General features: G+C 45.3%; 1 protein-coding gene across 1 annotated transcript in view; it reads left to right on the forward strand.

Annotated features, from left to right (window-relative positions):
* The window catches only part of ZDHHC21 (zDHHC palmitoyltransferase 21), a 76,447-nt gene that overhangs the window by 32,722 nt on the left and 31,126 nt on the right, over nt 1-12,599 (forward strand). Inside the window, exon 3 of the mRNA XM_088472628.1 lies at nt 831-929. Within this exon, the coding sequence (XP_088328754.1) occupies nt 831-929 (99 nt within the window). The remainder of the gene's footprint in view (nt 1-830; nt 930-12,599) is intronic.

A 12,599-nucleotide genomic window follows, 5' to 3' on the forward strand; every position in this document is an offset into this window, starting at 1 on the left:
TTCAATGCTCTGGTGCCTTCCCTAGGGTATGCAAGCAGCCATGTACATGAATCCAAAATGGATGGCACTCAAGAGACTTATTGAAGTATGTTTAAAACTGTCCTTTATTCCATATTTCCGATGTTTCGGGAGTCACCGAGTCATTAGGGACAAAAGTTAATCAAATACATATAAAGCAATTACTTAAATACTCTCAAAGCAATCTAATTGGTGCTGAGACTTACTCACCTAGAAGAATGAATGTCGCCTCCCGATGACATCACTAGTTAGCACCCTCCAGTGCAAGTGCTCCACCAAAGCTACACACCGTTGCTTAGCAGCGTATAATAACATATTGTGATGAAGTTAAAAACAAGGTTTAATACAACAACCTTGATACACACCAAATACTGTGTATATGTGTGTGTGTATATGTGTGTGTATATATATATATATATATATATATATATATATATATAATAAAAAAAATGTTGTCAATACACTGTTGTATTTAACCCTTAACCAGGGTTACACCACCACTAAGTTGACGCTGTCTGGTGTTTTAAAAAAATGTTAAGTCATCAATAGATTTTTTTTTTATACACATCAGCAGCACATGCAGTCTGTTACGGAAGCAGCAATGTGTTATGCTTCTTCACAACTTAATGCTTGCCGCAGCTATGTCTGCTTCATTCTTTAGATTTTTTTAGTATATTGGCAGAAATGTTTCACGCCTTTTATATTACCTCTTAATAAGCAGGAACTTCTCATTCACTCAATGATTTTAACAGATAATGCACATTGCTCTAAAGTTTTATTCTTAATGTGGTGTCTTTTTGTCTGTCTTTTAGCTTACTATATGGCCTCTATCTTTTGTGTGGTTTCACTTTTAAGAGCATCAACTGCAGATCCTGGCAAATTGCAAGATAGTCCAAAGATCCCTCTCACAGGTAATAACTGATATATGGAAGTAATATAAATGCATCTTTTATAAAGGCTTAAAAATTGGTACTATCAAAGTTTTAAGGGACCTCTGAAAACTGTAGGGTTAAAATTTTATTACTAATACAAATTAAGTTGTAATATGTAGATCAGTCTTTTTAGTATGTCTTCAGTATGATTAAATTTCAGAGATCATGTCAACTCTGCTATAAAAACAAGATGGTAGCAACAGAGCAATTATGCACCAAGAGGAATGATGACAGTTTGTTCTGACTTATTAGTATTCATATAGGGCAGTGATTCCCAAACTGTGTGCTGGGGCGCCTTGGGGCCGTTGCAGGGGTGCCTGAAGTTGGTGGTCCAGCACCAAATCAAATTATTGTCAATGTAATGTAAATATGTGAACAAACAGAATTGCAAACCTGTCTACCACTACATAACTGAACCTAAGCATCACAGGTAAGTACAGTTTACTTCACTTTACTATTTTACAAGATTTTTTTTTTCTGAATAACAAACTTAAACTAATGGGTGCCATGAAAACAATGCTGATATTCTAGGGTGCCGTGATTTAAAAGAGTTTGTGAACCACTGATATAGGGCATAGCAGTTTGAGGAAGTTTTTGTATTCTGAAGCGAAAAGCATACTATAATTTACCTGTAAGAGTGATCAAATAAAATTGGATTAATAGACAAGGCACACATCAGAATACATCTATAGAACAATTTATGCCTAATATCAATTTATCTTTCATTCTCCTCTTCCATAATCATGATCTTTGTTCAACTTCGCATAAAATAAGAAATAAATGTTTTTAAAATAACTTTCCTTATTTCTCCCACTGCTGGGAAATGCTGAATTTCAAAAAGGACAAGCTGTCTACCTTTTCAGTGTTTGGTGATGGGAAGGCCCAAGTACCATCATAACTGATTTAACTATCAAGAAACCGCTAACCTTCTTAGCAGCTAATTATAAATTTGATTTTATCCGTGATTTACAATTCTGGTAGGCTCAGCACTATACACATGCAGTCTGGAACTTCCTTCCTTATTTAGATTCAGCCAGTCGTTTTGACTACAAAATTTGCAATTGTTCCCTAAAGCAATCTCTTAACTTTATTAAGTTATTATAGCCCCACCCCCCACACAAACACATATACATACACTTTTTTTGCTGCAAGTAGACTGGCAATTCTCAGTGTTAAAGAGACTATACTTTTACGTGTTTAATCCTACCATTCAGCATGTAAATTGAAATGAAAGGGCTTCTTATATACAGTAGGTTACTAGTCTCCATCTATAAAATATTTAATTGGAGTACAACTTACCTCCATACTGTTCCAAATGTACCCGCAGAGGTGCATCCCTTAATCATTGTTTGATCACTGGGCAATCCCAATGACAATCTGTGGCCCAAATGATAACTTATGCGACTATGGGGCATATTCAATATGAGAGCGAAAAGTCCGTGCTGGACTTTTTGCTCCACATCGCAGGTTTTCCGAAGATAATGTATCGGGCGCGTTCCCGCTTTATCCCCGTATTCAGTTAGAAAACTGGAGCCGGCGGAAAGGTAAGTATCGGCAAAAAACAGGAATTTTCGGGAAATATTCCAGGGACCCCCCTAAAGATCACTATTTTACCTGGGTCGAAATTGTGCTTAGTGTCTCAGTCTATGTGTCCATGAGGAAGGCGTGCAAGTCACGCTGAAACAGCTGTTGGGCTACAGACTGTTTTCCACCAAAGTGATGGACTGGCAGTTCATTTGGCCACCCTGGCTGGCTTAAGTACCACATTTTTCGTCATACCTTTAGTTATTGTAGGGTTAACACGATGCATATATGCACTTTATTGCTGTTGCTGACATGTGTATGTATATATTATAGCTATGTATCTTTCACTTCGTCACATTTTAACAACTGTTTGGATCAGGGGTTCTCAACCTTTACTTGGTGAGTATCCTATAGCGACTATGCAAATAGGTCAAGTACCATTTTGCAGAAGGTATAAACATGTAAACATTTGTGTCATTCATTTTACATATTACATTGCACCCTCCATAGCTCTTTCTGCTTCTGCACTTACCTTAATCCTGTGTCTTCATACTGCTGATTTGCACTCCTTCCTATTCCGCTTAAGCAAGGAAGTGAACTCAAGTTCACATCCAAGTCTGAGGACTTTGATGCGGCTAACTGACATGTCTCCTCTGATCACTCAGCAATGCTGTCAGATTAGCCATCAGCATGACCTCTTTGATGTGTACTATAATGTTGAGGTCGACTGTTCTTGTGAAATTGGGAGCAGCTGGTTGGGGATCTAAGGCTGTGTAGATGGTATTCAAGAGTATTGAGTACCACCTAGCCTAGCTTAATTGTGCCACTGGTTGAGAACTGTTGGATTTGATGATGGGATCATGTCTAATTATGACATGTTGTTGTATCTCTACTTAAAAAGAAGAAAAATATATTTTTTAGAGGCCATGTCATTGGACAGTATTTTACTGAGCATGCCTGTGGTTCTGACTGGCATTTTCTTCAATGTGCTTATGGCACTGGACGATTGAGGATGGAGGTTTTGTGTGTGTAAGTAATAGTAGTGTTGGTGTATACTCATCACTGCAACTTTTACAAACTCTTTTTGAGCCCATTGGTTCTCTTTAATGCATGCTAATGGGGCTTGAATCCATCATGATTTGCAGCTATTTGTGATTGTATGAATATTTACAGATCTTGGTAAACACTGCTTTCTTTAAATCTTTGGCATCTCCGGTTTAATATCTAAATGGTTTATACACTGTGTCAAATACACAACGTGATGGAAAAACATATTGATTTAGTTTTCCAAAACCCGACAGGCATTGCATGGAATCTATAGTGATTTTCAGGCACTTCCTGGTTTCTAAATTTCCAGTTTACAATTATTTTATTTTATGAGTAATCTGCAGTATCTCCAGGTGAACCATATATAAACTTTAAATACAAACACATTTTAAGCAATTTTGTTGTTAAATTGTATAAATAAGTTTTACACTCTGATTTCCCATAAATTCTACTGCTAAATTATCTTAAAGAAATATAGAAAAGGTCTCTGTAGTACAAACAAATGCTTTATGAAAAACACTCCTCTGGATTTTAGTGAAACTATTTTAATCGTAGTATCTTCTTAAACTGCGTCATGTTAAATAAAATAATGAAACAAACCATTCAAAAACACAAAGCACCAGTATGATACCCCAACAGGTGCGGTGTGGGGTTTCCTAATTCTAGCAGAACTGAATGAGGAATTACCACTACAGGTTTCAGAAAAAAAGATTTGCCCCCCAGCACACTGCAGCAAAAACAATACTTAAATCCTACATGATAATAGCGATTCAGAGGTATTAGTTACATACATTTGCAAATATATGAATAAGCGCCAGGCCAATCGTCAAGGCTCCTCTATACTGACGTCCCTAACATTAAGGGTTTCATGTCCGTGAAGCAAGGCACCCCAAAAAAATTCTATAAAATTCTATAAAAAGGTCTAGCGCTTTTTATAGAGGTGGTGCACTTTAAGTAACTCCCGTTTGTGGTTTCCCACTTTATAAACCATGTTAGATACTTGCTGAGGGAAGATAAGCTGAAGATTGATGTCCAGAATAGTTTAAATGAAGATAACTGTCTTCACTACATTAGATTTAAATACTGAAATCTGAGCACCAGTTAAGGGCTATATTCAATTAGAGGCGATAATTTATCGCCGATGACGTCATTGTCGCCTATTTCAATTATCCCCATATTCCATTTCAAAGTCTTTTTGCCGGTGCGAAAAGTCTTTGTTAAAAACGGGGATAACTTTTCTCCATGTAATACATGGCGAAAAAAAGTGCAGAATTGGGGTTTAGGGGTGCAGGCTTAAAAAAAAATAGCCTGCAGCCCTTGGAGGGTCCTCTAAAAGTAATCTGTGTAAAAAAAATTAAAAAAATCCTCAGTACACCCCCCAAAAAAATTTACTTTAATTTTGCGGTGAAAAAAATATTGTAGAACAAAGTTTTAAACTGGCGAAATTGATTCACAGGGGGAGGTCCCCAAGTATGCGGCAGGTGTTTTCTACAATGCGGCAAGTGAATTTAAAATATAAATAACTTTAGGGACTTAAAAACTGGTTCAAACTTTTTTTTTTTTTTTTTATGTACCAAAAAATTGATGGGCATAGGGGTTTTTATTGGAAAAAATAACTAAGTGCAATTCTTCTACCACTTTTAGTAAAGCCGCATTTATGCACCTGCCACGGCTATTTAAAAACCCAGACTACCTTCAGCAAGCAAAATTGGGGGTACCCATAGTGATCCCCCATGTCAGACCATCTTTAGGGGGGGGGGGGGCAGGATGACTTCCCAAAAATTCCCAGGACTTTGCGAAACTTACCTTTCCGCCGGTTCACTTTTCGCTGGATCCTAATTGAATACTGGGCTAAGCGATACTTTATCCCAGCAAAAAAACGGCGATGAGGGCGAAAAGTCCGACGTCAGACTTTTCGCCCCATATCGAATATGGGCCTAAGTCTCCAAATGACAAGGTCTTGACTAAATTTATTGCTATGCAGCTGTACAGATGATTTCTTCTTCAGGGTCCATAGGCTCCACAAGGAGACCTTGGGGTGTAGTGATGGGAACCAAATCCGGGCACCACGCAGTTAAAGCTTTCAACTCCCAGGATGCATTGGGTCCACTCTCCCTGTACCTCGCCCCCGAGCAAGAAGCACCTCAGTTTGAGTTGGTTCCCGGCCAGAGCTGGGTCACTGTTAACTTAGTAGCCCCTGAAGCTATTTTATTTCATTTTATGATTTGATAGTTTTTTGAACTGTCTTCAGAGCACAAAGCAACAGACTGTCCATTGGATGTGATCTGGGGATCTAGGCGGGACCCCGGGGTCCGTGCTAGCCAGGCGACACGGATTTCCCAGACTGCGACCGGACGTACGGGGACAAGGTAAGGCGTGTCACCACTTGCGGTCACCTGCATATTAGAAGTCATTGCCTCTGGTCTCAGGGGACAAGTCCGGAGGCGCTGAGGTGGACGCAGGTCCCCCATACCCTGTGCTTCCACTAGACCACCAGGAACAGTATCGGCGTGGGAAGCCAGCGTCCCAGGGGTTAATATTCAGCCAGGGGAGTCTGGGAGCCTTCCCAGTTGTAGCGGCTCCTCCCCTCAACTCACCTTTCCACTGCGGTCTGGCTTTGCTGAGCTGTTTCCTCCTGTGGCCATACCCCTTCTGAGGTCTCCGGCGGCCATTTTCTCTGGTAGTTAATCGCAGATCTCTCAGGCCAGCGTGTGGTCCAGTCCCCCTGCATACCTCACCCTTGGTTTTGAGGTATGCAGCACTATAGCCTTTCCAGACACTGAATCTGGGTAGTTGATTGTATGCCACTTTGCAGTATACTTTCTGCAATGTATGTGACTTATGCTAGCGCTGCCTGTCTGTGTCTTTATTCCTAACTATCAGCATATATCTATACCTCTAATTCTGCCCTAATACAGGTGTAGTTAAGGTGGTTCTTTTACGTCACATATATAAAAGTTAATATTTGTGAGGTCTGACACATACTGTTGTGTGCTGCACTGTGCCATATTTAGGCAAAGGGCTCCTGCAGCTTACCAAAGTGTCGGACAGGACCAGTGTGTTGCATACTTAGACAGTGGGCTCCTGCAGCTTATCCAAGCATCAGTCAGGACCAGTGTTTTTTTTCTCGGACTATTACCTTAACATACAGGTGTATTCAGGGGTTTTCCTGTGCCTCACATTTATAGAACTATTTGTGACATACATTCGTTGCACTGTGCCATATTTGGGCTGTGTGGTCCTGCAGCTTACCCAGGACCAGTATATTGCTTTCTACTATTATCCTACATACACGGTGGTTGCATTATACCCAGTGCCATATTGTGTGCCATTTTACTCTACAGCTATGTCTAGGAAAGGCAGGAGTATTAACAGGCATCTGCCCCCATACAGCTATCATGCAAGTTATGGGCTGCAGGCTTTAAGTGAGGAGGAGTTGATAGGGGCTATTGATTGTACGGTGAGGGCTTGAGATAGGGGGTTGCACCCCGAAACGTAGCTTAATGCATAACTTTTCGCAAGACTCCGTGCGCTCTCTCCCTTTCTCTCCCTTTCTCTCTCTCTCTCTCTCTCTCTCTCTCTCTCTCTCTCTCTCTCTCTCTCTCTCTCTCTCTCTCTCTCTCTCTCTCTCTCTCTCTCTCTCTCTCTCTCTCACTCTCTCTCTCTCTCTCTCTCTCTCCCCCTCTCTCTCTCTCTCTCTCCCCCCTCTCTCTCTCTCTCTCCCCCCTCTCTCTCTCTCTCTCTCCCTCTCTCTCTCTCCCCCTCTCTCTCTCCCCCTCTCCCTCTGTTCAGGTTCTGGCCACTATTTCGGACCACCTTACTGAGCCGCCTGTAATTCCCGTGAGGGGGTTATCACAGTAGGACGTAATGCCCCCTTTGGGGTTTGTTACCTCAGGTTCAGGAGATCCAGGTACCTCCTGCATCCCCACCATGGGTAGACTTTTTTTAACCTTTTACTGCCCGATTTGCGGGCTATTACCAAGCGATGGACAGTCATCGCTCCATCGCTAGGTATAATCGTATAATCGCCTAGTGGATGGGCAGCTTTACTCTCTAACTCTGTAAGAGTCTGATGACTACATCTCATGCCTTTCTGATATTTCACCAGGATAGGGCTGTGCTTCGCACCCGCCCTGAGTGGCTTCCTAAAAGTGGTTTCTAATTTCCATGTTAATCAGGAAATTATTGTACCGGCCTTTGTCACCAGACACTTCATTTGATACCTTTGCCTCTCAGGGTGCTTCCTTTTGGGCGCAGGATTCTCCCCTCAGCGCAGGAGCGACCCCACCCTTAAAAGGACTGCTTTGGGACATCCCCAAGGTCTCCCTGTGGAGCCTATGGACCCTGAAGAAGAAAATGAGTTATGGTAAGAACTTACCTTTTGTTGACTCTTTCTTCGAAGTCCATAGGGTCCACAGGGCACACGCCCTGACACACCTGGCTTCTTATGGGCTATGTTACTGGTCACTGGTTTCCCGTCTCCTTCTCTGTGAGTGTGATTCTTGAGTGTTCCAGTCTTCTTTCTCTTTCCTGCTCCGGCCTTTGGCTATTTACAAACTGAGATGCCTCTGGCTTGGTGGCGGGGTATAGGGAGAGTGGACCCAATGCATCCTGGGAGTTGAAAGCTTTAGCTGTGTGGTGCCTGGATTTGGTTCCCATCACTACACCCCAAGGTCTCCCTGTGGACCCTATGGACTTCTAAGAATTAGTGTCTCTGGTGAGCGTCAGGTCGTCTACATCCAGAATCTGAGGCATCACATTAGTGTGTCAGTGTCATCAGCAAACCTCACTAATGAGGTGTATAATCCACATTTGTGACTCTAGTGATTACTATAGTTTCTCTGGACACACACAGCCTCTCCCCCAATGACAACTTTCTCACACGCACATCTCCCCCACACACACGGACAGTACACCTACACAAATCCTGTCGCTCACCATGGTGTCTCAGGCTCGCAGTACAGAAGGTCCAAAGACAGCCCAGGGACTGTCACAGCAGCAGCTGTGCTCCTCTTCACCTATCCACATCCCACACACTGTGCTCCTCTTCACCTATCCACATCCCACACACTGTGCTCCTCTTCACCTAACCACATCCCACACACTGTGCTCCTCTTCACCTATCCACATCCCACACACTGTGCTCCTCTTCACCTATCCACATCCCACACACTGTGCTCCTCTTCACCTATCTATATCCCACACACTGTGCTCCCCTTCTCCCATACACATCCCACACTGTGCTCCCCTTCCACATCCCACACTGTGCTCCCCTTCCTCATCCCACACACTGTGCTCCTCTTCCACATCCCACACACTGTGCTCCCCTTCCACCATACACATCTCACACTGCGCTCCCCCTTCCCCCTTCTACTTCCCACACACTGTGCTCCCCTTCCCCCATCCACATACTGTGCTCCCCTTCTCATCCACAACCCACACAGTGCTCCCCTTCCCCCAGCTACATCAACACAGGGCTCCCCTTCCTCTTTCCACATCCCACACAGGGCTCCCTCCCCTTCTCCCATCCACATCCCACACTGCGATCCCCATCTACATCCCATACACTGCTGTGCTCCCCTTCTCCCATCTACTTACCATACACTGCACTCCCCTTCCACATCTCTCACACTGCGCTCCCCCTTTCCCCGTCCACAACCCACACAGTGCTCCCCTTTCCCCAGCTACATCATTCCTGCTTAAGCAGCAAATTGCGCCATGCATTGTGTGAGGTGTGTGCCCGCGAGCGAATATGCAAATTGATAGGATTGCATGGTGCGATGCGCGACATAGCATGTCCTAGCGTGTAATGCTTCTGCGGGTAATCGCATGGCGTGATGCGTGCGTACGTTTGTAGCGCGATCGACTAAGATGTAGCTGGACACATCTGTACATCAACACAGGGCTCCCCTTCTGCCTTCCACATCCCATACAGGGCTCCCTCCCCTTCCCCCATCCACATCCCACACAGGGCTCTCCTTCCCACATCCACATCCCAAACAGGGTTCCCTTCCTACATCCCATACTATGCTCCCCTTCCACCTCTACATCCAACTCAGTGCTCCCCTTCCACATCCCACACAGGGCTTCCCTTCTCCATCCCACACATGGCTTCCCTTTCTCTTTCTACATCCCATACTACTTTCCCCTTCCCCCTCCACATCCCACACACTGTGCTCCTCTTCACCTATCCTCATCCCACACACTGTGCTCCTCTTCACCTATCCACATCCCACACACTGTGCTCCTCTTCACCTATCCACATCCCACACACTGTGCTCCTCTTCACCTATCCACATCCCACACACTGTGCTCCTCTTCACCTATCCACATCCCACACACTGTGCTCCTCTTCACCTATCCACATCCCACACACTGTGCTCCTCTTCACCTATCCACATCCCACACACTGTGCTCCTCTTCACCTATCCACATCCCACACACTGTGCTCCTCTTCACCTATCCACATCCCACACACTGTGCTCCTCTTCACCTATCCACATCCCACACACTGTGCTCCTCTTCACCTATCCACATCCCACACACTGTGCTCCTCTTCACCTATCCACATCCCACACACTGTGCTCCTCTTCACCTATCCACATCCCACACACTGTGCTCCTCTTCACCTATCTATATCCCACACACTGTGCTCCTCTTCACCTATCTATATCCCACACCCTGTGCTCCTCTTCACCTATCTATATCCCACACACTGTGCTCCTCTTCACCTATCCACATCCCACACACTGTGCTCCTCTTCACCTATCCACATCCCACACACTGTGCTCCTCTTCACCTATCCACATCCCACACACTGTGCTCCTCTTCACCTATCCACATCCCACACACTGTGCTCCTCTTCACCTATCCACATCCCACACACTGTGCTCCTCTTCACCTGTCCACATCCCACACACTGTGCTCCTGTTCACCTGTCCACATCCCACACACTGTGCTCCCCTTCTCCCGTACACATCCCACACACTGTGCTCCCCTTCTCCCATACACATCCCACACACTGTGCTCCCCTTCCACATCCCACACACTGTGCTCCCCTTCCACATCCCACACACTGTGCTCCTCTTCACCTATCTATATCCCACACACTGTGCTCCCCTTCTCCCATACACATCCCACACTGTGCTCCCCTTCCCCCTTCTACTTCCCACACACTGCGCTCCTCTTCCACATTCCACACACTGTGCTCCCCTTCCCCCTTCTACTTCCCACACACTGTGCTCTCCTTCCCCCATCCACATACTGTGCTCCCCTTCTCATCCACAACCCACACAGTGCTCCCCTTCCCCCAGCTACATCAACACAGGGCTCCCCTTCCTCTTTCCACATCCCACACAGGGCTCCCTCCCCTTCTCCCATCCACATCCCACACTGCGATCCCCTTCCCCCATCTACGTCCCATACACTGCTGTGCTCCCCTTCTCCCATCTACTTACCATACACTGCACTCCCCTTCCACATCTCTCTCACTGCGCTCCCCTTTCCCCGTCCACAACCCACACAGTGCTCCCCTTTCCCCAGCTACATCATTCCTGCTTAAGCAGCAAATTGCGCCATGCATTGTGTGAGGCGTGTGCCCGCGAGCGAATATGCAAATTGATAGGATTGCATGGTGCGATGCGCGACATAGCATGTCCTAGCGTGTAATGCTTCTGCAGGTAATCGCATGGCGTGATGCGTGCGTACGTTTGTAGCGCGATCGGCTAAGATGTAGCTGGACACATCTGTACATCAACACAGGGCTCCCCTTCTGCCTTCCACATCCCACACAGGGCTCCCTCCCCTTCCCCCATCCACATCCCACACAGGGCTCTCCTTCCCACATCCACATCCCAAACAGGGTTCCCTTCCTACATCCCATACTATGCTCCCCTTCCACCTCTACATCCAACACAGTGCTCCCCTTCCACATCCCACACAGGGCTTCCCTTCTCCATCCCACACATGGCTTCCCTTTCTCTTTCTACATCCCATACTACTTTCCTCTTCCACCTCCACATCCCACACAGGGCACCCCTTCCCCATCTACATCCCACACAGGGCTCCCCTTCCCCATCCCAAACTGTTCTCCCTTCCACATTCCACACTGTTCCCCCTTTCTCCCTTCCACATCCCACACTGTTCTCCCTTATGTTCCTATTTCCCTCCTCCTAATACCACAGTATAAACTAACCCCTTCACCTCCGGCAGTCGTGGCTCACCTAACTGCACTTAACTCTTAAGATGCATACACATACAACGGTTTTTTGAACGATGATCGTTAAACGATATCGTTTAACGACAATTACCGTTTATGCGCGTTCGTTTGTAGTTCAGTCAGACTTGTCAACTCAACGATTTTCATTAAGGGAATATGCAAAAATCGTTTGTAGTTCAAAAATATCGTTCATTACACCTTAAAAAAATCTGACAGATAATCGTTCATAAAATGGTTGGTAACAAAATTGTTGTGTGTGTATGCAGCTTAAATTTCAATGGAGTTGCTAACCGGCCGGAAGCTGCTGGGCGGTACCTGGAGAGGCTGAGCACTGGGTTGGGGAGCGGGGCTGCTTAATGATGACTCCTCGGACCACTGGCTGAGAGATCCATATAGTCATCAGACAGCCCTGCCTTCACCTTAGTGCTGCTCAGCCTCTTACGGTACCTTCGGCAGTGTCACAGATGCTGATGCCGGCCTTCCCCCTTCCAATTTAGTAGTTACCCTTGGTGGTTTCATATATCGCACCGCCTTGGCTACGGATCTGGGTATGGTACTAATAGGTTTAATTTTACGAAGCCTTTCAAATAATGCATAGCTATTCTACTTCAGCTTTTGAGTTCATATACCCCAATACTTTACCCACTGTAATTCTCCTCCACTATCACTCCCCCACCCATAGCTGACTAGACCCACATTACACTTTTACTTTCCTTATTTCCTGCAGTGCTGTCTGCCACACAGGTCTAGGAACAAACGGTACCCCGTGCAGTGTGTAAAATGCATTAGTCACTTGGCACATCAGCAGGGAGTCATCTGATTCTGATCAAGAACTATTATGTGTAGTAACCTCCCCCTGA

The sequence above is a fragment of the Taudactylus pleione genome, unplaced genomic scaffold (assembly GCF_031769625.1).
Source record: "Taudactylus pleione unplaced genomic scaffold, aTauple2 ptg000127l, whole genome shotgun sequence".
NCBI lineage: Eukaryota > Metazoa > Chordata > Amphibia > Anura > Myobatrachidae > Taudactylus > Taudactylus pleione.